The 25,253-nt window shown below is 38.2% G+C and overlaps 1 protein-coding gene across 1 annotated transcript in view; it reads left to right on the forward strand.

Moving 5' to 3' along the window:
* Positions 1–24,417, forward strand: part of ZFYVE28 (zinc finger FYVE-type containing 28) — a 140,909-nt gene extending 116,492 nt beyond the window's left edge. Inside the window, exons 10-14 of the mRNA XM_030450632.1 lie at positions 10,592–10,746; positions 11,198–11,314; positions 12,914–13,018; positions 23,256–23,359; positions 24,243–24,417. Of these exons, the coding sequence (XP_030306492.1) occupies positions 10,592–10,746; positions 11,198–11,314; positions 12,914–13,018; positions 23,256–23,359; positions 24,243–24,374 (613 nt within the window). The 3' untranslated portion in view covers positions 24,375–24,417. The remainder of the gene's footprint in view (positions 1–10,591; positions 10,747–11,197; positions 11,315–12,913; positions 13,019–23,255; positions 23,360–24,242) is intronic.
* Positions 24,418–25,253: the final 836 nt, after the last annotated feature.

The following is a 25,253-nucleotide window of genomic DNA, read 5'->3' on the forward strand; positions in this document are numbered from 1 at the left end:
CTGTTTTGCCTCTGTTGCTGCAGTAGCTCACTGCTGACCAGCACCACTGCCAGGTCCCTCTCAGCAAGGCTGTTCCCCATCCTTTTTGGTTGTGTTGTCAGGACTTTCCTCTTGTCTCTGTCCATCCTTTTCTTCCCAGCTCACTCTTCCAGCCTGGCCTGGGCTGTCTGTAAGGTGGTTTCCTCCTCTGATGTGTCCACCGTGCTACCCTGTTTCACATCATCAGCAAACTTGGTGATGGTGTTGTCAATCCCATTGTTCAGATGTTGGGATGATTTTGGAAGATGTTAAGCAGTGTGAAGTGGAGGATTAATCCCTGTGGGTTCCCACCTGTGACAGGCTGCCGACCTGAGTAAAAGCCATTGATCACCACTCCCTGAGAGTGACCCATGAGCTAGTTTCTGATTTGCCTTCCAGGCCAAGCCAAGCCAAATTCTTGTGGTGGGATATTTTTTTACAAAACCAGGTTTTATACTCTGCTTTTTCATTAGGGGAGCTCAATGCTTTCAAGACAATGCAAGAAGGAAAAATAACCTGGTCATTGAGCAGGACTGGGAATTATACTTGGAGAATTCAGTCCTTTCAACCCATGGTCCAAAGCTATACATTAATCTGTGCTGTCAAAGCTGCAGTGCAAATTACATTCACACAAGTTGTAATAAAAAGATCACAGGTATTCTGGGGATCATGTAGATGAGAGTGTGGAGGACAACAAGAAGTTAATGATGTATTTTAACTGCTGTGTCACACTCTGCATGACCAGCTGGATCTTCAGATCTCCTCTCCTGTAGTTAAACCATTGGTAACCTGATCATGTTATATTTGTTTAAGCTGTGCAAACTGACTGATTAATTCTGCATTAGTGTTTGGTACTGTCATTATTGTTTTGATCAGTGCATTACTGCAGATTTTTCCCCTTTTTTTTTTCTGTAGAGCTCTTCTTCATGAAAGGCTGCTCACAGCCATCATATATTTATATTTATATTTATATTTATATTTATATTTATATTTATATTTATATTTATATTTATATTTATTTATATTTATTTATATTTCACCTATCACCATACTGATAAACATTCCTTGGAACCCCTCTGGTGATTGTGGCTGTACACATACTTTGCTGGAATCATGGAAATAAAGAGCTCAGTGAGAGGTGTTATGTGTACAGAAAGGGGTTTATACCTTTAGCAAACCAAAATACCATCAAGAATGGCTGCTAATCCTGCCTAGTGATTTTGAACTGCAAAGTGTTTGTGCCTGGTTCAGGCACTGTGAGCCTGTGCTGGTTTGTACAGCTCTGCCAGTCAAGCAGTGAGGGCAATTAATAAGCACATTAATGCAGTCATTAACAGGCTGCTCCATACAATCTTCTTGCTTTGATGCTAAATCCCTCCTTGCACCAACAACCAGCTCAGCACTACCAGCAAAACAAAGAAGTCAGCATTAATGAAGTCTGTCAGCTTTTGCTTATGATTTTAGTCAGCCAGACATATGTGGCTGAAGCAGATGCCTCGTTTTTCATCACCAGGATTCTTCTTGATGTGTTTCATGCCTATCTTCTTCTTTACCCCACAAGACAAAAAAATTTAAAAAATCTCCTAATGGTGCATCATTTTCTAATCTATAGTGTACCCTTTTTAGGACATTCCACAAGGTATTTTGGGGTATATTATCTGTATACCTTTGTCTTCAGTAACAACTGATGCAGTATTATGCAGTTTTTGTTTTCTCAAGGAAGAACCCAGGCAGATTGTGAACTACTTGTTGACAAGTGCTTGTTACAGTGGGAAGGTGAAAATTTAATTGTTTGAAGCTCTTTTGGTCTTTCCCTATTAAAATGATAAACTTCATATTTTAGTGTAGCTAAATTATCCAGTGTAGTTGAAGTAAGTGAAATAAAAAATATCTTCCTCCCTGTGTTAAATCAGGTTAAATAGGGCGATATTTTAAGCTGACTGGCACCAGTGGCAGAGGCATTAAGTTTGTTCTAGCAGAACTGGTAGACATCCTGAACTGTGCCAGCTGGGGGCTGAGTTCCAGGTGGCATCTGGGTGGAGACTACAAAAGTGATTACAATGGGTTTATGTTCTTGTTTCTGCATAGCTCACTTGTAATTTTTATTTTTAGTTATTTGACCATATTTATAATCATGCTTGTTTTAATGATGTTTAAAAAATCTGTGCTTGTGTGTCATGTGGTATTCCTTGTGCTAGTAATAGAACGAAAAATACCAGCTTTCAGAAATTATTTTACTTTTTTTTCTTTCAAATTCCAAAGAAAACCCCTTAGAGTAGCATGTTGGGAAGTTTTGAGATTGTGTAATTCATTAATATCACTATAGCACCTGCAGTTTTTGCAGAGTTTTTGGGAATGCCTAAAGCTAAGCTACATTTTAAAACCACAATTATATTGGAGGAAAAGAGAGAATTTCCTCACTTCCAGTGTCATTGAGGTTGAACTATGAAGAGAAAGCTTTCTTTTCTAATTAAAAATTTACGGCTCCACCTAATACTTTAATTAGCTTTTCTCAGCTTTGATTTCCGTGGCCAGATAGCAAATTCCTGCAAGATCTTCTAGGCCCTAGGATGCCCTAATGCTTCAGCTGGCTGCTTGGCATTATTTTTTGAGGAAACTGAGGGAGGCAATATGAAAACATTGTGCAAATAACTTTCCCTCTCCCAGAGATTTCCTCTTACTTGAAAATGCTTTTCAGTGCTGTTTCTGTCACACACAGGAGTTGCAATTCAGTGAGTATCTGTTGGAACTGGATGCTAAATAATTCACTTTCTATTATGCCATACAGTTGCTTATGTATTGGAGAGGACATTGCTGAATTGCTGTATTAAATGAGTCTTTGCCTTTGGAAGTATTTGTATCCTGCATCAGATACCCAGGTTTTGTGTGCCCTGTGTCAAGTTCTGGATAAGGAGTAAATGCTGGGAGTGATGTATTTCTATCCTTGTATCCAATACCAGAGATGATACTGCACACCATTTCTTCATAAGTGCTATAGTACTTCTGTTTTTCACTCTGAGTGGTTCTAGTTCAGGATTATTTTTGAAATTTAAATATTTCTGTGCTTTAATCTCATGTGTCATTTTGCAGTATGAGTGAACTTTTGATAGCTTTAAATGGGTGTTCGATTATAAGGAAGTGTCAAAAAAAAAGCCATGATGGAATTCAGAAAATCTTAGTAGAACAGAGTCTAATATTCTTTTTTTTTTGCTCTATTTTTTGTTAAATTTTACAATATCCTTATCTTTCAGGCTTTATCCCCTTTTCAGTTTAAATTAATAGAAGAACAGTATTTTGCATTACATTTGGTTATCAAGCAGCTCTGTTGATTACTAATGCTCCAAGTTATTTGCTCTTGCAAATCACTCTTACAGAGGTTTTATTTACAATGGAAAAAAACCCAAAACAAAACAACTTTGGGAGAGAGCTGAGGAATTCTGTGCTGACAATGTTTAGTTTAATTCTCATTTGAGATATGTGAAATAAATATGCAAATTCTTTGCATTCTTCTGAAATCTCAATCCAGACTGGGGATGAGTTTGAGTAAGTCTTTTGACTAGATGGAGTTTCTTATGGTGGGTCCATTTGGCAACCTGCTGCTTCAGCAGCTGCTGGTTTTGAAAGCTTCAGCTTGGTAAATACAATGAGAATGAGCTGCAGGTTGAGGTTTGAAGAGCTGGGGAAGGATTCCAGATGTTTTTCCAGCCAAGTGGGCAGCTGCAGAAGTTGCTGGCATGTGAAGCAGAAGTTGCTGCTGTTGATCTCAAATTCAGGAGCCTTCAATGCTCAGGATTTTTTCCTGATTGAAGATAACACTTAGGACAGGTAGCCACCTATTAGCCACATCACTTGTTTTAATCAGCTGCCCTCAGGTTGCCCACCTCTGCAGGTCAAAAGATGCTTCAAAGGGGCTTCTGTAAATCCTGCAGAAAATGAAAAATAATTTCCCCATGGTGGAATTCAAAAGGTTGACAGTAGATGGGGCTTCTAGCACATGTCCTGTCATGTGTGGAGCTGGTACATGTGATAATACCATAGTGTAGTCAAGTCCACTCGTGGTTCCTGACAGGGATTTACATGTGGTTGTGGTATTAGTTTCTCATGACAAAGTTTTGAAGCCTTGGGAATACTTAGGAGTTGTTCTAGGGTGTGTCTGTTTCCCTCTCTTTAGCCTTTTTAAATGGAGGGAAAATACTTACGGGATTGCCTACAAAAACTCTTAACTTAGTAAAATGTTAGGGTTAGGTCAAAAAATAAAGTTCTGAATTAAAGCCTTTTAAAATTTGTTTTAAATGGAGCCTTTGGGATGATTCCTAACAGTTCTTAGCTAAATAACTGTATGCTATTACCCTAGTATTAAGACATGTTCTGGATTTGTTTTAAGTGACTTTAAAATGGAGTCTTTAAGTGACCTCCTTTCACTTTAATAGTAAGAGCCATTAATTTCATAGTTTTTCCACTAGCCATATGAATACTAGTTTATGAATCCAACCATATGAATACCTGTTAGAAACCAAAGGGTTTTTAACCTGCTGTTTACTGTGAGATAATCCAAAATGAAATGCCAAGCATACTGCAAGAAGCTGATATGGCATCATACTTGTCTTTACCAAACCCCTGTCATTTCCTCCTCTCATTCCTCATGTATCCAACTTTTGTTTTTCCAAAATTACTCTCTGATTTTTTAGATGGCCTTCACAGCAGTTGTTGGGGTATTTTTCTTGCTGTTCGGTTTTTTCTTTTATTTTGTTTTTTTTTCCATATTGGAACTGAGAGTTGAGAACAGGGATGTGAAGTATAAAAGTAAGAATAAGTTTGGGAAAGTTATGCTGACAAGTTAGTGGTGCCATTCCCATTTACAGCCTAGACAAGTATCAGTGAGATAGATGTACCAATTACTGAAGTAGTTTTATAATTGTGTGCAGACAATAATATAAAAGGCTTTTTTTATTTACTGGAAGTATGAAAAAAATTCAAATGGGAGAAAAAATAACCTTAAATATTGTAGGTTGAATTGTACATAGAGCAAGATGTCCATGGTCCTAAATTCTGTATGAATAAAAATGAAAGCCAGAGAGGTCACGATAATGTTTTTTTGAAAAATAAGAGCTAGAATATTTGAAGCACATATGTATATATTAAAATTCATGAACATGATATAGCTATATATGTATATTACTTTATCTTAGCTATTCAAAACTTGTGGCATTTTGAGTAATGGACATGAGAGATTCATAATGGCCAACTGGTGCAAATTAACAGATGTCATTTAAGTTCAAGGAACTGTACTGCTTTATAATTTGTAGTCAGTCTGTCATCAATTTTTTAATGAACTGTAATTGGTATTTGAGAATTGGACCACAGCATGGTTTATAGTTGCAGTGTCCTTTTGTGTAAATAGGAATGTGTGAAATCATGGAAAACGTATTGCAAAATCATGGCATTTCCTTCCTGTAGAATGCATCTCACCTGCGTCTTTATAGTGTGTATGAAATTTTGCTGGAGAGCAACTTTATATCAAAATTTATCACTCTGATTTTGCAAAGTGAGTAAACTTCTGCATGGGAATAGTATAATTTAGTACATGGATTTTAAATGTGCCATAAATAGATTCATGGGCTTTGAATTCAAACTATGACAGGAACTGGTAACCTCTTTTGTTGCTGCATGCTACTTCTACCTATTCATGTGCATTTTCTGGATGTTTTGAGCAAGCAAACAGGAATCACTGGTGTCACAAGTATTTCTGTAACACAAATGGTGGAATGGTAGCCTCTGAATTATCTGCTAACACTTTACTAGAAAACATTTGTAGTTTTGTTCATAGAACTTCCAAGTGTTTTGCTCTTATGTTTTGTTGAGATAAGTTTGACTTGATGGAACTCTCAGTTTAAAGGCACCACTGAAAATCTTCTGAAATCTGCACCTGAAAATTAGTTGTAATCAAAGACCTTGTCTGAAACCAGAGACTTAGAGGGTTCTCTTACTTTCCTATTAAATGTGGTTACATAGTTGCATCATTTATAGTAGAATAGATACGGTGGCATTACTCATTTGTGAGTAGTAACCATCTAAGTTGTCTAGAAAAACCAAACCACTTTTTAAGAACATTTTTTTTATTGTTCTGAAAACCTGGTAAGTAATTTGATTTCTTTGTATTCATGTATTTGATACAGTGACCTTGAAAATTCTTTTTGTCTGCCAATGCTGTATATATAATACATTTTTAAGATCCTCTGAGAGTTTGTGAGTAATGAGAAATTCTTTGAGACGGTCTCATACATTCTGCATTCCAGTTCAGAGCATGCTTAAGGTTTAATGGTCCAAATACTTCTAGACAAAGTTGGAAGGAAACATTTGAGTGGTCAGAGATTTCTACTATTACTGACTATTTTTTGAGCACAAACGTAAAATATTTATATTTGTACCATCTTACTCTAAGTTGACTTTATTCAGCAAACTTTATTTGCTGTTCTTGGATGAATGTCAATGACCAATAACTTCAGCACAAGGCCATTGGTACCACAGGTGGTTACTTAAAGTGACTGAACACTTGTGAAAGAGTCAGAATCTTCTACTTCCACAGTTCTGTTTTACATTGTATGGAAATTACTGCTTAACCTGGCTATTAAGTGTCCCTTGGAACTTAAAATAATACAATCACCGAATCTGTAAAGCAAAAAGAATCATAAAATCTGTAACGGTGACTGGTTCCATGGGGAAAAGATGATATTATGTACAATTGTATTATTGGATTTTGTTTACTTGTACATATTTGATTAAATTTCCCAGTCAAGCTTTGACACCCAGAAACTATAGATACATCTTTGAAGTGCTGAAAGACTCTTGTTACCCTTCAAACATGACAAATGAAGAGCAGTTTTAAAACTGCTAGCCAAAGTAGGTAAAAAACTTAATCCATTCTATCTGCCAGAGGGTTTTTGTTCCTTTGTAACTTCTAAACAGATTTACTACTTGGAATCAGCCTTTTACATAACATCTTATTTCTTGATGTTTGCCTTCAGACATGTTAACTTTGCAATGTTTGTGAAATATGAAAAATAAGTACATGATAAGCATTGTTTATAAGATAAAGATTTCACAAGGGGAATTCCATGCTGATTTGGTTTTATCTCTTCTTAACGTAATTCTTTGGGTAAGCAGAGTTCCCTTCAGCCAAAAAGTTGAGAAAATGAGGACTTGTCTTTAGCTACTTAGTATGGCTGTTGATATTCTTCAGTGATACCTGAGTCTGCAGATATCAGCAGTGAAACATTCCAGACCTGGGAGTACTCTGACATTTATGAAATGCTTCCTACATATTTATTATTGGTTAAGAATTTTGGCCTATATTTTATGTTAGAAAAGCTAAGTAGGAATGGCATTCCATACATTTAGAACTAAAAAAGTAACTTGTTTGAAAGAACAATTTGCAAAAATGGTAAGCTGAACTCTGTAGATCTAAATTTAGGTTATTTCCTTTAATATCAGTTTTTAAAAATCAAGAGAATCTTTAATATTTGCGTAAATGCACCCAATGCTGTTTGGAATACCCTGTTTCAAGAAAAGCTCTTTGTCTGTTTATCTGAGACAATTGCTGTCTTATAGTATTTTTTCATTCCTCCACAGTACTGGGTATTTTCTGGGTACATTCTTCAACAGCAAGATATATTTTAAAGTCAAGAACTTGTTACTATTTTTTGAGGATAAAAAATAGCCTGTAGTCATTCTTTGACTAGTCATTAGTTCATTCTGATTCGATCCTGTTGGTTACAGTACAGTAATTGTATATAAATATATATAAAAACTCCATAGTGTTTCTTAGGTTCAGTTTTAAATTATTCTGAAACATTCACTTTTTTTCTTTCTCATGGTGTAAGGAATCCTGAAAAGAAAATACCCTTTTTTCTGAACCTCTTGTGTATGGATATTTTCCTTTACACATGACTGTGCTGGATGTATATGTTATAAATGGGAGAAGGCATCCATGCTGACTTTCCATTCAACAGTGCTGAAGCAATTTGTGCTCTGTGCTAGGGACTTTTTATCCTAAAAGTTGTAGGCAGCTTTGTGTGGGATATGATCAGTCTTTGTGACACACATCAAAATCTAACACGAAACAGCCTGGAACAGAAGTAGATGAAACCATCTTGCTTGGATGAATTAGGTAGTAGGTAAAGCTGCATTTCTTCCAGCTGGACAAGACTTGGAAAGACAAGCTCTGTTATTAAAATTGGTCAGAGCTTGGTCAGAATTGTGGAATGAGCCTTTCCTCCTCTCTGCAAAATGGGAAGGGACTAAGTAGTTTATATTCTTGTAAAGCAATCTTCACAGGTCCCTACCCACTTAACACCTTACTTTGAAATATTTTTTTCAACCGTGATTTCAAGGGAAGATTCATCCTTGACTCAGCATCCTTGCTTTTCCTGCAGTAAGGGCTTTTTGCTTAGTAGGAATTTTAAAGACATCATCGTACTGGGATCATAAAATTACATCCAGACTGCATTTATCTTTGCCATATGATCCATGCTTGCCTTGGGGAGCAATTTATAGTGCAAATGTGTGTATTGCCATAAGATCAATTATTTTAAAAACAAGAAAAAAATAGCAGACCTTATTCAGCTGTGCTTTGGGGCAGATAAATTGCTTTATCTCTGTGTGTGAGCATATGTGCAAACAGGCAATCACCTGCCACATACCACTGCAAATCAGGGATTGCTCCATGGCTCTTACCTGGTACCTTCCAGTTTACTCCTTCATAAGCCCCATTCTTACATGACCTTTTCATTGTCTTAAATGCAGATCTCTACACATCCTCACTGACAGGCTAACTTTATATATCTGTATTTACCTACCTATATATCTCAAATATCCCCAATGGGAAAGTAAAAGAAAAATTGAAAGAGGATGTTTACTCAGTTCTCAGCATCTTTAGTAAGCCCCATGGTGCTCAGGGAACTGTAAACATAAAACTAGTATCTTTTTACAAGAATTTGCTTTTGTTAATAGCAGTTGATAACATGAACAAAATGGATCTCTTGAAAGCCTGCTCTTTACTCTGTATTTGAAGGAATGGGAAGCCAGTTAAGGTACTCAGGCTACACATTTTCCATTGATATTTCTGTCAATAACTCATCTCCAGGGTTGTTGTTTGGGGTGCTGGGTTTTTTTCCAGTTTTTTTTTACTAGGACTTCTGTGTGGCTAATAAATTCATCTTTACATTTTAAAGGATTGCCTCTGTAGCTTGCAGATGGAATTTCAGAACTATATCCCACAATTTTTTTTATAAATAGTTATAAATGTAACCTCTGTGCTACATTACCTGCAGTAACTATTCCTGCCTCAAGGATGGGATCTGCTTGGTGTTGAATACTTCAGCACCTAATAGGACCAGATTTAACTTGGAATATGTTAGAAACTTCTTTCTTCATTATACATTCTATTTAAGCAGTGGTTAACTAACTTTTAGTTACATAGTGGCTGTCTGGATAGTAGAGAGTGCTGGAGGTTTGGACAGCCAAAGTATGATTATAAGTAATATACTCAATTTTTTTGTAATTGTTGGTGAGGTTGACTTCTTTCCATTATGTGGAGAAAATAGTTTAGTGCTCCTCTGTCTCTTAATGCAGTAGAGTAAGAGTCTTGGTCAACACAGTGAATCATTAGGACTCCAACATAATGACATCTGCACTCTATGCCCAATAAAGGGGTTTCCCATTGGCAAACTGCTACATTTTCCCTAAATACTTCCTTTTAAAAGAAAATACATCTTGATTTATAAATACTTTAGGTAATTCCTGGTATTTGAAGAAATTGAGTTACCTCCAAAGCTTCCCTGCAGTAGTCTCAGATTGTTCAAGCTTCTTTTCCATAAAGAAGGCTGGGGTGGAAATGGCTGACAACTGTGCATCTGGTTTTTAAAACAAAATTTAAATCTCTAGTAGGCATTTGATGGCACATTTTAATCTCTTTGGAACTGATGAGCTGCTCTGTTAAAATAGTTTGACATTTCAGCAATTTCTACACCTAGGTATATAAGAGGACTCTACCTCTCTCCAGTGTAAATTATACTTTATCACCTTTCTTTTCTTTTTGTGTATTTATCCAGAGATTCCAGTCTCACTATTTTGCGGTAAAATAATTCAGCAATCTTTTTTTTTTCTAAGTAGCTTCTACACTAATAATTTTCTAAGTTGGCATCAGAACTGACCTTATTTTTAAGTTAATATTCCCCCTTCAGATTTTTTGTGGCATTACAGTCCCAGGGCTGAGCTTTTAGAAGAAATTAATTTGAAAAATGGCACAGCACTTTGTAATAGCCAAGGAAAATGCAATAAAATACAGAAATTACCTTCTGCTTCAGTTTTCACAGCTATGCCACAGAGTGAAAAATCTGACGTGATGGTGATTGATTGCGTGTTGATTAACTTCAACAAGGATTTACAGCAATTAGTTCCAATTTGCTATAGAGTCTGTCCTGAGTCATAAATTCTTTAGGATTTGCTGAGTATCCTGAGCAACTGAATGAAGATTTACATGACTTTCTGTACTTTTTTTTTTTTTCTCCTACAGCAGTTTAATGACAAGTTCTTGTTCATCTGATGACATTGATCAGGAGGAAATCCAGCTCGCTTTGCAAGCTGCCAAAATTGCCACCCGGGAAAAGATCAGATCCAGATTTCATGGCAGTAATGATCTTATTCACCGCCTTTTTGTCTGTATCTCAGGTAGGAGAGGAGACTTCTGTTCCGAATGTCAAATCTTTTAACCCTTTTTTTTAATTATTATTATCATCTTTGGTGTACATCAAGGTATGTGATCACGAGCTTGAGCTGGTTTGACTTCAAAGCATTTTCTCTTTCTTGGTGATGCTCTGTGTCTTCAAGGGAGGAAGTTTCATGTAGCAGTCTTATTTTGGTGAAAAAGGAATCTCTTGGTGTTTCCTGCCAAAGAACAAAGAAATTATGTATCAAATTGCAGGTAACAGAGGCCAGAATGTGACTTGGACATTGTAGGAAATAATTTTAATTACATTTTCAAATATTATTGCTGACATGAGCAAGTTGCACCCTCAAAAATAAATATGAGGTTATTACTGCTAGCAACAGACGAATTTAAATGCTTTTTTTAAGGGTGGTGTAATAGTCTAATTGTTTACACATTTTCTCAAACTCCTAGGTGTTGCTGACCAGCTGCAGACAAACTATGCCAGTGATCTGAGAAGTATCTTAAAGACCTTATTTGAAGTTATGGCAACAAAACCTGAAACAGAAGACAAAGAAAAACAGAAGAAAGGTAAGATATTCAGACATTTGTTTTCTGTAGTGAATTTCTGCTGGCAGATCCACAGGGATCCATGAACTATTTGACAGGAATTTCCTTAACATTTTGTTAATTTTTTGTCAGCACTTTGTACAGTGATTTCACTCAAGTTTTTAAAAAGGACATGGAAATAGACTGTAAAAAGGAGGAAGTTTCTGAAAGTATAGCTACAATGAGTCTGTCTTGAGGCAAATGTTGAAAGAGTTAAAACTTTCAGAGTGTCTGCTCACTTCCATATTCCTGTGTATAACAGAACAGTGTTTGTAGCTCATATGGTCATAGCATAATGTATGCAGGGGTTGGACTTACTGGATTGCTTTTTTCTTCTGGTATTATTTCATGCTGAACACATTTTAATTTATCCAGACATGTACCTCTAATTTTTGCTGTTTATATAGCTCTGTAGAAAGAGCAGACTTCAAGATGAGAATGCTCAGGAAAAGGCTGAAATCTGAGCTGTCTTGTAGAAATTGCAGAATGTTGCATTTGGCTTCAATATATAAAAACAGCCACTTCTAGGTAATTAAGGTAATGGATCCAAAACTAGATAATGAGCCAATTCAAGTGATTTTTTTTCTCTGACACCATTTTGATTATTTCTTTCTCAAAGAGGCATATCTGTTAACCAATCTAAGATAACCATATCATCCCAGCAAGACCACAATTACCATTTTTTGTCCTTTGTTATGGTTGGAACTGTTCTCATCAGAAGGTGATTGGATCTGTCTTTTTTTTTCCCCTTCCTCATGATAGAAAACATTTGCTTTCCATTTCTTCCAGTTTCATTTTAAAAGCATTGATGATTTTCATGGAACGCTGTTAAAGTTGGTTAAATTTAGCAGAAAAGCCTCCAGTCAAACCCATTTCTGCAGTGCAACAACACACAATATGCATTGCAGTCCTCTCTTACGTTTGGTTGACACTTCTACAACATTTTTGTGGTGACAGTGTGTCTTGATATGAGAAGAGACTGTTTTTATATTGGCAAGAGAAAAAGGGATTAGACAGAATTGCCAAGGAGAGGATCAAAGCCCTCCCAAACATTCACTTAGCAGTAATAAAGGAAATGGATCTGTAAAGAATTATTGCTTGGATAGATATGGTAGTCAGTATTTGGTTGGAAACATTGCTAATGGATGAGCAATCATATTTTAAAAAGGTATTGATAAAAGTAAGCATAAGCAAAATGAGAGAGTAGAAGTTAAGGACTTGAGGATTAAAGTTTTGCTTTGATTTATGTGATTGTACCTAAGATGCAACTCTCTGGTTGTTCTCAATCTACTTGCAAAGCATGCAAGAGAAAAACTGGGAAATAAAATACAGGATGCAGCTCAACTGTTAGGAGTAAGAGGACTGTATGTCTTGTAATAACAGGATCTTTCATTTCTGTTGTCATTCCAAAGAATAGAGGAGACTTTTAAGTCAGTGTTTGTGTTAGGGTAAAGAAAAAGCAAGATGTATAGGAAGGTACATATAGAGGCTATTGTAATCTCATCCTGGATGTCCTAACATGAGTATTTGAAGTGAAAATTGGAAATTATAACTTCAAGAACTTTTTGGTTTGTTTTACAGTTAATCAGGGTTTAAGGAATGCAGCGTTGGAAGACTGTGCTTTATGTCAAGAAAGTATATCATCCTCTGAACTTGCAGCAAAAGCCAGAGATGGGGACTTTGAAGGTACTTTTTTTTTTTTCTCAGAATTCAAACGAGACAACACTGATGTATAGAAGATAATCATTAAAATGAGAAGAAAACTCAAAGTTTAACCCTGGAAAATTACCATAAAGTATTGTCATAGTATGATTTAGAGACAAAGTCAGATGATAAACTGAGCTTATTTCTTCATATAAGAGCTCAAAAAGTTGTGGAATTTTTCTCTTTTTTTTAACCTGAGCTGTTGTCAAAATGCTTAGGAGTCAGTCGTGGGCTGTAACCCTCAGATGGTAAACACAATATAAAAAATGGATTAAAAGATATCAGAGCATTTGCAGTCAGAGAATTAAAAAAAAAAAGAAATGAGAAGTATGAGATGAAGCAAACAAGAAAGCAATTGGCTTTGATCGTGAGGGCTAAGTGGTGGTTTCAGCACACCAGGAGCCCAGTTATCAGAGGTGGTGTCTCTCTGGCCCAGTGAGACATACAAGACAACGATCAGCTATGAAACTGTATCTAAGATTCCCAGAAATCCAGTTGTGCTGTAATTTCTCTGTGCTTTAAAACTTTGATCTGTTGTTATCTATTTGTCCACATACAGTTCTGTTCTTCTTGTGAGAGTTTTTGCATGCATGATGACTGAGAACTAAGAGATAAGCAGTATATGTCTTAGCTTGTGTGCAAGGGGGAATAACCAACAGAAATGTTACTTCATGTAATTTGTTATAAAGATCAGAAATCATAGCGTGGAGAGGTGTGCAGGAGGGAGGAAGCATCTCTTAAAGATTAGCTTTTAGAGTAATACCACCTTTTCTATGTTATTTTGTTCTTATAAAAACCCCTTAGTTTGCTTCCTCACCCTTCTGAAGCTGCAGGCTTCAGATTTCAAATCTATTTATTTAGAACAGCAGGGCTAATTCATGTATAATGCACTATAGAAATGTTCTCTCTTCTGGAGGAAGATGATTTGGTGGCAGATAGAGAACTATTCAGTAGTCATTTTAATTGATTTTTCTATTGCACCATAATTCAGTGTGTCACATAAGGGGCAATAAAGAGCAAATCTTGAAGCAAAATCCTTACCATGTATAGGCTCTATTGGAAAAGAATGCAAGAGATTATTCACTCTCTACCATTTTGGTTCGTATTTTTTTGTTTCAAATCAATCCCTGATGCTGTCAGTGATTTTGTCTGAACTGCAGGATGCTGAAGAATCTTCTCACAGTGGATGTACATTTTGTTGTGGCACAGTCACTTCACTTCCCTGGCCTGTTACTCATCTTTTAAGGTTCCTCAGCTTTTTGTGGTGTATTCTGTTGGCACAGGGGAGGTTATGTTTGTGGGACAGCTGAGGGCTTGGGATGTTATTTATTGAAAGAGAGGATAACAGTCTGGATGCTTAGGTGATTTTATGGCTTTGTAGGATTGCAGTAAGGGGAGATCTTCACTGTTTCAAGGGCCTCTACAAGACCCAGGCAACATGACTCAGTTCTGTGCCTGCCCTAAGCAAATGGTAAAACCCAACCTGTAGTATTAACAGCATAAGCAGATAACTACAGAAAAAATAGATCCCTGCCTGCACCTTTATTCCAAACTAGCAAGTGTTTCACATATGCATGTGTGATGGAAAATGGAGCCTTACGGGGTAACCAAGACCTTTTTGAATAAATAGGTGCTGTCTTGGCACTGTGTTTTATGATGCTAACTGTCCTCTGAAGAGAGCCCGTTGCCAGTGCTCCTCCAGGTACTCTGCCCTGGGTACTCATGCTTGCTCACTGACAAGGCTTGGGTATTTTGAGGCAATCTCCTTGCAGATTTTCTCAGGGCTTCTTATTCATCCAGTAAGGGTTGTCCTAACCAAGAGATAATCTTCACTTGTGTATAAGTGGTTATGCTGTAAGTAACTACTCACACAAATCAGTATAGCTCCTTTGACCATGTAAACTAAATTGCATCATCTGCTGTTACTTGGCTTTCAGACGTCCTGAGGGGCAGGAGCTTTCTGTAACACAAGAAACAAGGATGCTGGGGATAAGTTCTACCTTCCAAACCAGAGCTACAAATGGTTTACAAAAAGGGGCATCTGAAGTGGAATAATTTGTTGAATTTGCAGGACCTGTAGAAACACCCATTCTGTCCCTCTCTCCTCCTATACATTCCAGTCCCCTCTCCCTTCAGGTCACAAAGTCATTGCTGACAGAGCTGTACAGACTTTTCTCCACTCAGGGATGCAGTGACAGCTAATGGGATAGATGTTTTTGCCACCCCTAAGCATCCAGCATGAGGCATAGCAGTACATATACACTTAGAGCAGTGTTTTAACCTCAGCAGCCACGTTCCTTTTCCCCCTCACACCACCTCCCCATTTACCTCATTTTTACTGGCCACTGTGAAAGCAACAGCCTGTGACTTTGAGTAATGTTTGGGTGCAGGTGGAAGATTATTAGGACAACCTCTGCTGTATGACCATTGTGCCCTACTTCTTGCAGCAAGGTGGGTTTATCCTCCAGGCCAAATCTGGACCTGAGGTCACCAACAGGAGGACCCCACAGCTATCACTGTGAATGGATTCAGTGCAAAGTCTAAGAACATTGCACCAGTCTGTTGACAGCACTGCACCAAAATTAATTATACCCTTTTTTGTACATCATTTCAGGTCACTCTTTATGATTCCAACTGAAAGTGAAAGCAATTTAAAGCAAATGAGTGCATCAGTAGCTCCTTCCTTCTGTCATTGTGACAGAACATGAGTGTGTATCAAATTGAGAAAGTCCAGCAAGCAACCTGCCAGGAAAGCTTTTCCAATTATGAAACAAATCCCTCTTACTGAAAGTACAGAGTATTCAAAATTGCATCTAATCAATGGTAATAAAAAAAAAAAAGTAAGCAAGCACAGCAACCTGAACTAATACAGGAATAGTTTTAAGATTCTAGTGAAGGCTCCAGCCTCTTCTCAGATTATGAAGATGAATCACTTGTTTTTGTCAGATTTCTCATTCTTACTCTATATAAAACCCACCAGCTGGTCTGGGTCATAAAACAAATATGAATGTTTATTATGAGCCAGATGACATTGGCAAGGGTAGAGGAGTTAAATCCTGTGACCTGCTGAAGGTTGAAATAAAACAGACTACAGACTGTCATTCCAAAACAAAAGCATTTTCAAAGGTACTGATGAGTCTATAGTGTATGTGTTGATCTTTGCTGTCCTAATGCTCTAGGACTTTTTTTGAGGAAGCATATGTATTTGTACTTCCTAGAGTATGAAAAGCACTGTGTTTTTATAGGGAGGTAATATAAATCAAATCTATTTATATTTTCCTAGAATACAAGATGACTATATTTGATATTCCATAAATGAATTTTAAATACAGTAAAATTTCATGCCCTGGTTGTGTGGTGAAGATGGCCAGTGGGGTCAAAGTTCTGTGTGTAATCTGAAAGCAAATTATAGTGGCAGCTGCTCAGATTGAAGCAGGTTGGGCTCTTTGCTACCGTGGTGCTTGCTCCAAATTGCAGGAAAAGCAGAAGGGGTCTGTGTCCTGAGACCTTCTGTGGTGCTGCCTTTCTCCCTGGCTCCTAATGAGCTCTTCAACAGCAAGGGGAGAAAGTTATTGGGAATTTCCTGAGATCCAGCTTAGGACAAACCACTGCTGGGTAATAAGCTGATCAAGAAGTTTGCATGGAACTAAGAGTGGGCAGCATGGATCACAGACAAACTAAAGCAATCTCCACTATTGAATATATAAGAAGGTTACTCTTAATTTATCTAATACAAATGTTTCTCTGCTGGGAAAGAGCTGAGTCATTCTTAGCATGTACTGTAGCTTTAAAAAAACCCAGAATATCAGGGAAGTAACAGTTTGATGTCTTTCTGCCATTTATGTGCCTCTGATCTTCTTTCCAGCCCCAAGACAAAACGTGCTTATTATTAGATAACAGCTACCCATATATGTTTCTGTGTATATATATATGTGTGTGTGTGTGTATACATACACATACCCACAGGCACAGAGTGACTTGGTTTTTTTGTTTGCTTTGATAAGGATTTTTATATATTCTTTATCATTCTGTAAATGTGATCAAATATGGGTCCCTGCTCACCATAGTTGGGAGCATTATTTTTATCCTTGTGAGCTTGATGATTTTAATAGTTACCTTTGGCAAATCTGAGTTTGGACCATATGTGTATTTTGGGTTAATTTATTACTCAGGAAAGTTAATCAGTTGCTGTTGAAGGAAGGTGAGTATTTCTGATTGTGAATGTCATGAAGCTACAGGCTGGCTAAGGAAGTGAGTTACACTTCTCTAGAGATAAGCATGAAATAAGAAGGTTTTCTCAAGGAAAACCAGAAAGTTTTATGAAACTGTTGGTGCTCCATGAAAATATTTGCTGTAGCATCTCAGCACTCTCTGCAACCATACATTCATCTCACTCCATATTACTCCAGCATCCCTACAGAACTGCCTTGCTCACTGCCACCAAGTTATAACTCCAAGCCATGATGGATTTGCTGTGGCTGCCAGAACAAAGAACTCTGCCAAATGGTGTTAGCATCTGTTTGCTGCATGACAACACACAATTTCTCCTTGATCCTTTTCCACCTCTTAATGCTCCACCCCACCCACTTTTGCCTGGCTCTAAGTCCTCACTGCCCTCCAACCAGCAGCTTGAGCACAATTCAGTAATTTATGGTCCCAAGGCTCGAGCTCCTGTTCTTGTTGCAATAAGAAGTCACAAGGTTGAGAAAACACACCCATCCTACTGTAGAATTAGCTGTCAACACTAGCTGAATGCTTCAGTTTTTCTTTTGTCCTCCTGCCTCTATCTATTCTATTATTTATAATGATGACCTGCAACAATGAAGGAAGTTAAATTGTTGCACAGTTCAGTGGCCAAACATACTCTGTCCACAGAACTTTTTCCTTTTTCCTTATTCAGCAGCTCTGCCTTAGGCTGTGTGAGAGAAGAATCTAACATCAAGTTTTCCATATTGAGGCAATGTTTTGTATCAGCTGAGCGTATTTATTGATGTATGTAAAATTGCAGGATTTTGTACAGTTTTTACATTGTGTTGTAGTAATTTGATCTAATTTAGGATTTAAGAACTTGTTCTGAGCCTTTTACCTTTCCAAAGACTATCCCTCTCTGTCACAGTGTGGCGCTTGAGACTTTGTTGAGAAAATATCCTGTAAGTACAGTAAAGGACAGGCTTGTTTAGCTCCACAGTCACATAACTGGGATTTTTTATTAGATTTTAATTTTTTTTTCTTGTCCTAAAACCACATGTGTTCTTCTGGCATGTAGTATTGTAGATCTACTTGCTTTTGATGATGTTGGTAGCTCCTACAGAGAGAGACTTTCCTAGTAATGGTTACATTAAAGAACCAAGCCCCTGGTACATCTGACTTAACATGAAAATTTGAACCATATTGCAGTGGTATCCAGTGATTTGACTCAGTTGTTCCATTTATGTAAATAATTCTTTCACCCAAAGAATGAGTTGCTGATCATGTACCTGTACAGAATGTAGGAGATGATCATTCAAGGTTGTGTGGGATCAAGCAGAGGCTTGAGGCCAAGTCTGCAAAGCTCCATGCTTTGGTGAAAGCTTTCTAGATTTGCATAAAAGCTCCAATCCAAGAAAACTGACAGGAGCTGTCCCTGCAGCAAATAAGTCTGTACCTCTGTTTTCTCACTCACCTCTGAAATTTTCATCAAATAATATTGATGAAGCAGAAAATTTCTTTTTATTGAAAAATTTCATACCAGTTGTAATCAATACTGAATCTGCTGAGCAAGAGTCAAAATGACTTTGGCACAACTGCCTGCTGGGAATCTTATATCAAGTCAGAGATGGCCCAGAATGATATGTGGAAAATTGTGTGTAAAGGAGCTTTCTTACTGTGGCAGTTGAAGTGAGGGGTAAAGTCATGTCACCTTAGTCTAGTTTCCATACTTAAAACTGTGAGATTTTACAACTCCTGCTTTGGTCAGAAGAGCAGCAGCAAGTCCATCTGACCTTTTGTTCAGCTGTGGGGATAACACACTTTGGGGGCTGCAGTGGTGTAAGTTCCACAGGCTGCTGTAGGAACAGCCCTCTGAGGATTAGTTTGGTAAAAGCATAATCAGGGTTATGGATGAGGTGCTCTAAAATCTAATACATATCAGTTCAGTAAACTTTCAGTTTAAGTTCTGCTTTAGGAATATTTGATAAAAAAAGATGCAGATTAGGTCTGTTCTTGGAATTGTTTGTCCATAATGCAAACACCACCACAAGCTTACAGTTCCACAGCTGCTGTTCATCAGGGAGTCATGGTGTGCATGTTTACTAATTTGTTTTCTACCAGAATATAGATTTGCTAAATTAGGCATTCTGCAAGCTCTGGCAGCTTTAGGGAGTATTTCCCTACCCTACCCTCCAACACAGTCTCTTCTGTATCCACACCACTGAATGAACTCTCTGGTCTAAGCTTGTTTGAATCAACACTGTTGGTGGATCTGGGACCAGACTCTCCTCTCCTTGTGTTCTGGGACACTGAGATTTCCTCCTTGTTTTTGTAAGATTAGATGGGACTTCTGTAAGTGTAAGCAAATATATATACATATATATATATGCTTATAAGCAAAATTACTTTGCATGTGCTTTTTGTCATTTTTTACAGTGTCTATGATTTCTATCATGATTGTGTCTTTCTTAGAGCCCCAGGATCTTAGGTTTATGTGAGATTTTTACCTTTTTTTAGAACGCAAAACTTTTAGCTCACAAAGTTGCAGACATGTAAAGGTGAATTCTAAAAGCCACAATGTGAACAAAACCCTGTAAGTTGTCATGGTTTATGTGAGATTGTAATGCAATAGTTTTGAATACCTAAGAATTAGGAGTACTGTTTCTCTATTTAAAATGTCTTTTTCAGTCTTCACACTACTTAATTTTATCTTGTGCCTTTTCTCTAGATTTGTTTCTTGCTCATTTAAATACTTGTTTCTGTTCCTTTCTCTGCCTTTTTTTCTGTACAGGCTTTTAATGTTTGCTTACAGAAATACATTTTGGAGTTCTTCTGTCTTGTTAATCCCTTCCCTCCCTTCCTCCTCCTCTTTGATGTTTGTGCTGTGGTCTTCATCTGTTTCCCAACAGAATTCTTTTAACTCTCATTGCATGATAAAGCAGTGGGCCAATTAGCCCACAAACAAATTTTTTCCCTCCATTCCTTATACAAATCCCTGCAGCACGGGCAGATAGTGCTTTAGGGACTGGATGTCTCCATTTTCTGCTGCCTGCAGAGCTAATGGAGCAGGATAGCCCAAAGAAGGACTACCACATAAAAAGCCTAGAGGTGCAGTGATGCTGCCCTGCTTCCAGCAACATCTTCAGGCTAATGCTAGGGGTTTAATTTGTCTAGCTCACCCTATTCCTCATAACAAAGCTTTATCCCCTCATGAAACTGCTCTTCAGAGAATATTTCAAAAACCTGTTCTATAAAAAGCCTGATGACTCAATTGGTAATGTAGGTAAATCAGAAAGGCTGCTCCCAAGGCTGAGATGAGGCTTGCAAAGGGGACCTGGGGTGCTGATCCCATTGCCACCAGGGCTTGCACAGCCTTGGAGAGACAGAGGCATTTGGGGCTTCATCCTTCCTGACAGTGCAAGCACTTTGGCTCCAGTCTGGGATTATGTTTGAATCCCAGGAAGTGTGTGCTCTTAAAATGAAGGCTCTGTGTTTGTACTCCGTATAGGGGCTTTTTCAGCCAAAACTGGAAGCAAAGGCATAGACCTAGTGGCCCTGGGTTCCTTGTTTCTAATGTTATTTCAGGGCTGCGCCTGGGAGCAAGACATTTTTCTCCTGATTTCTCCACTCCCAGATTTACTGACTGTAACTGGGTGATGAGGATTAAAGCAGATGATGTTTGTACAGCGTTTGGAGTGTTAAAAGCCATTACATAACCAAGTGTTACTATTCGGGGGTGTGCTGCAGTGCAGCTGAGCACAGGGACAGGCACTGGGATGTTGGGAGGGCACAGCAGCCCAGCAGCACTGGGGCATAGGGCTGCCCCATAGCCCCCCCAAGGGCCCTGCTCTTGTTGAGTCAATGTCTGGGGGGGAAATCTGCCCTTTAACTCTGCTGGTGCATTAATCTAGAGAATCAGCTGACATGACACCAACATGGAGGTAAAGAGATTCCTTCTAGTGTGAAAAACATTCTAGAGAGAGGGTTATACTGTTTCTATACATATACCACTAAATTTATTTATGAAGTTATAAAAGAAGTTCACAGAGGAATTCATCTGGCAGTCAAGTAATCCTGTAACCATGAAATATGGGTTATATGACTATCACAAGTTTATGAGGTAGTTATTTATCAAAATAAATTTGCTGGTTTTCAGGGAGGGGGTTGCATATTTTCTTTTTATCTAGCACTGGAGACAATTAAATGCATATGAGGTCAGTTAAAAATAACTTTCTCAACATTGCACTTAAAAGTGAAAACAAAACCAAACTAAAAAGCACAAACAAACCATAACCCAAATGTTAAACACCTGATAAGAACCTTGCTTTCAGCCAGTGAGCTCCAGAGCCTTTGTGGTGGGGTTGTGGTGGCTTGGAATGTGTCTGGAGTAATCATGGTCTAAGGGAAGGAGTGATTATTCTGTAGAAGTTGTGATTTATATTATATATTTATATTATATTGCCATGCTGTGGTTTGTATAAGAATGGCCTGTGTTTTGGTGCTTTCCTGTGAACATTAAAATGAATATGGTAGCCCACATTATAATGCAGTTGATAAAAAACAGGTAATGAATCTTCCCAAAACTGCTTCTGCCAGCTCTGTGTTCATTTTTTTGGTGAACTGTTCCCAGGGATGAGCTGAAGGCTTCCTTGTGCCAATCCTTTTTCATTCCATTGGTCATTTCTCTGCACAGAGACTTTGGTGTTGGTTGCTATCCCTGTAGTTGTGACTTATTAGACCGGTTTGTTCATTAAATGAAAGATTGCTTCCTTAAACTATTATAACTTGCAAAATAGCTTAGAGAAGCCCATAAAAGTTCTCTTTTGTCTTACTAATCTGCTTTTCTACATTGAATGCTATATCCTTTTTCCTTTTAATTTGACAAGTGTTATGTGACAGGCACATGAAAACTGGTCATAGTTATATGTAAAGAATACAGTGGATTTTTCATTTAATTATTTTCTTTGTGCCTGTAGCTATAGCCCTCTTGACCTCTGCATTAACTGCACCATCTATTTTGGTGTTTGATAATATGCTCCTTGAGGCAGGGATTTTGCTTGTGAGGTTTATAAATCAGCAATTGCATGGGTTGCACATTGTAAATAATATTCTGAGAGAAGGAGCATGTGGGGAACTTGGGTAAATACATCCAGCAGTTCATATTCACTGTGTCCATGGCTTCCTTCTGGACAGAACTTGCTTTGCCCTTCATTAGATTTTTAACATCTTAATTAAGCAATTAGCTACATCATTTCTGTGCTCGTAATTTTAGATTCTCAGAGAGTCATGTCAGCCTGTCGCTAGCAGAAGCAGCTCTGCAGCAGTGACCCTAATACCTTCTGCTTTGCCAAAAACAAATTGTTTCCCTGCTTGGCTTTTATGAGAGGTTATGAGAGAGCTCGCAGGATACATGAACTGAAACGTGCTGTTAGGGATAATTGTCAAATCCTTTCTCTGCAAAAACTCGTGCATTTGATTTTGTGGTTTTGTTGCAGTTACTGGTGACTTCCTGTAAGAGTCCCAACAGCTTAGCAGACAGTAATCAGGTTCCACGTTTATTACCTGTGGAGCTGGTTGCCTCATTGCAGAGGCAGTCAGCCTTTGTTGGGAGGGCTGGAGAGGTGCAGAATCATCTCAGCTCTAACCTTGTTTTGGTGGCTGGTTGTACTGACAAAAACACCTGTGTTCCAGCTCTGCTTTAATAGTCTCTTCATATTTTAGTCTGCTTATCTCCTTTTTCCTGCCCCTTTCACTTGAACAGAATAAGTTTCATTTTTATTTCAGAGCTGCTGTTTCAGTGCTCCCTGTGCTGTGCCCAACAGTGGGAGCCTGGGAGAGAAGGGGGGAGTTGAGCCCTCTCAGGTATCCTAACCTCACCTGGCTGCCTGTTTGCAAAGCACCTTGAAAAACTCAGATGAGAGCAGCTGCTGTTATATTTTATTCTCCCTGCTCCCTGGAGGATCTAGTAATTGCATGTTTGTTTTTATTCCCTTTTGATTTATGTTCCATTTTGTTGCTGTGTTTCTGACAGATCCTCCTGACTGGGTTCCAGATGAAGTCTGCAGCTACTGCACTGCATGCAAGGCTCCTTTCACAGTTATTCGCAGGAAGCATCACTGTCGGAGCTGTGGCAAGGTAATGAATGTCTCAGTCAAACATGTGGGAAACTGTGTGCCCAACAGCAGATTTATGTGTGCCAGAAGAACTCATCTGCACAGCAAAGTGCACACACTTGGCTGGAGTTTTCAGATCACAAGTGCTTTTGTATGTATCGGCTATCAACTGCTCAGCTTGCATTTAGAAAGTGTCAGGGGTGAGGGTTTTGACTTTTATACAGCAATAAGCATTTGTCTGCTAAAAAGCAGAACTCTCCACTGAGATCCTGCCACAAACTCCCCAGATCCGGAGTCACTCTGGACTATTGTGCTAAGCTTTAATGTGCCCCAGCAGCCTTCCCTGTGAGGGGTGATTCACAGCTCAGCTGTGGGGACACTGTGTCCTTTTGTTTTCTTTTGAAGCCTGTACAGGGGGACCCTGGTGTGTAGGGCTTTGCAGGTTTGTGGGGGAGGAAGAGGGAGCAAGGGAGAAAAAGGTAGCCACTTGCCTTGGAAAGCCAGAAATCTGCAGTCCAGTTTTGCTTGCTGCTGTATGAGTTACAGAGGTTAGAGAAGCCATTTTAGCTTTAAAGTGGATTTGCAGGATTAGGAGTTGAAGTGTTTTTCACAAGTATTTCTCTAGTCTTTTTTTGAAGCCAGTGAAAGAGATGATTCTTTTTATTTCTGGTGTAGCTGCCTTCCCCTGTGAGCCTGCCTTGGCTCTTGTCAGTGCTTGGGCTCAACACAGTCAGATGGTTTGGTCACTGTGCTATGAATTGCCTGCAGAGGGCTTTCAGTAGCTACACTGAGAGTGGTGTTTCAGATACGGAGGAGTCCAGCATGTGTTATTATCTCTTCCTTCCCTTGAAATCACTTTGATCCAGTCCAGTTATTCAAAGTGAACTCTCCCTCTTGTTTTTCAGATCTTCTGTTCCCGCTGTTCCTCTCACTCTGCTCCATTACCTCGTTATGGTCAGATGAAGCCTGTCCGTGTTTGCACTCACTGCTACATGTTCCACGTCACTCCTTTCTATAGTGACAAAGCTGGTATCTGACTTATTAAACTACTGGTGTGTCTTCTGGAGTCTTACATGGACTGATATATTTGACCCAAGCCAAGAATTAACTTGAAAGAGGGACCCTGTGAGGGCACATAGGCTTTGACATCCATTATTATAAATTTTGGTACAGACAGTTTTTATTGCATTTTCCTAAGCTGCTAAAGGGAAGTATGAAGCGTCTGTAGTTCTAAGGCTACAGTACAGTCTTCCATAAATTTATAACATTAATGTTACGATGCCATATGCAGAACAAGTGCACTGTGTGGAAGGAAATAGGGCTCAGAGAATTGAGCAAGGGTTGCTGCTTATCTTGCGCGCTAGGAACTGAGTAGCTGGTTAACGAATCCATCCCAGTAAATCAGTCCCAAAGCTCAGACACTTCTGTGCTCACTGGAATACCAGCATGGCTGTGGATGTCTGTGTTCTCCCTCCTGCTGAGGTTTAACTTTCCCATTTCTAGATTTTTCCCACCTAAGATTAAATAAAGCAAAGTATTTCAAATCCATATTCGGTATTTACAAAGGCAGATTTTTTCTGTGCATCATGTAGAAAGCACTGAAGGTCCTGAAGCAGTATATTTCTGTTGCCTTTCATTTACCAAGCAGAGCAATAACTCCAAGTTGTCTTCTAAAAATTAAGTTTTACAGTTTCCAGTTCTGTATTTCTGAGTTTTGGAAGTACTTATACTCTACATCATTTACACTTTGGTTTCTATATCAGCATTTAAAACATAAATCTAGAGGAAATGGTTACCAAATGAATAAATTAATATTAATATACATATTTTTGAAAGAGTTAAGCAGCCAAATTCAGTAGGTGTGACATTTTTTTTCCCATACTGAGTTTTTAAATATTATTTTTTAAAGACAAATA

Source organism: Calypte anna, chromosome 4B (genome assembly GCF_003957555.1).
Source record: "Calypte anna isolate BGI_N300 chromosome 4B, bCalAnn1_v1.p, whole genome shotgun sequence".
Lineage (NCBI taxonomy): Eukaryota > Metazoa > Chordata > Aves > Apodiformes > Trochilidae > Calypte > Calypte anna.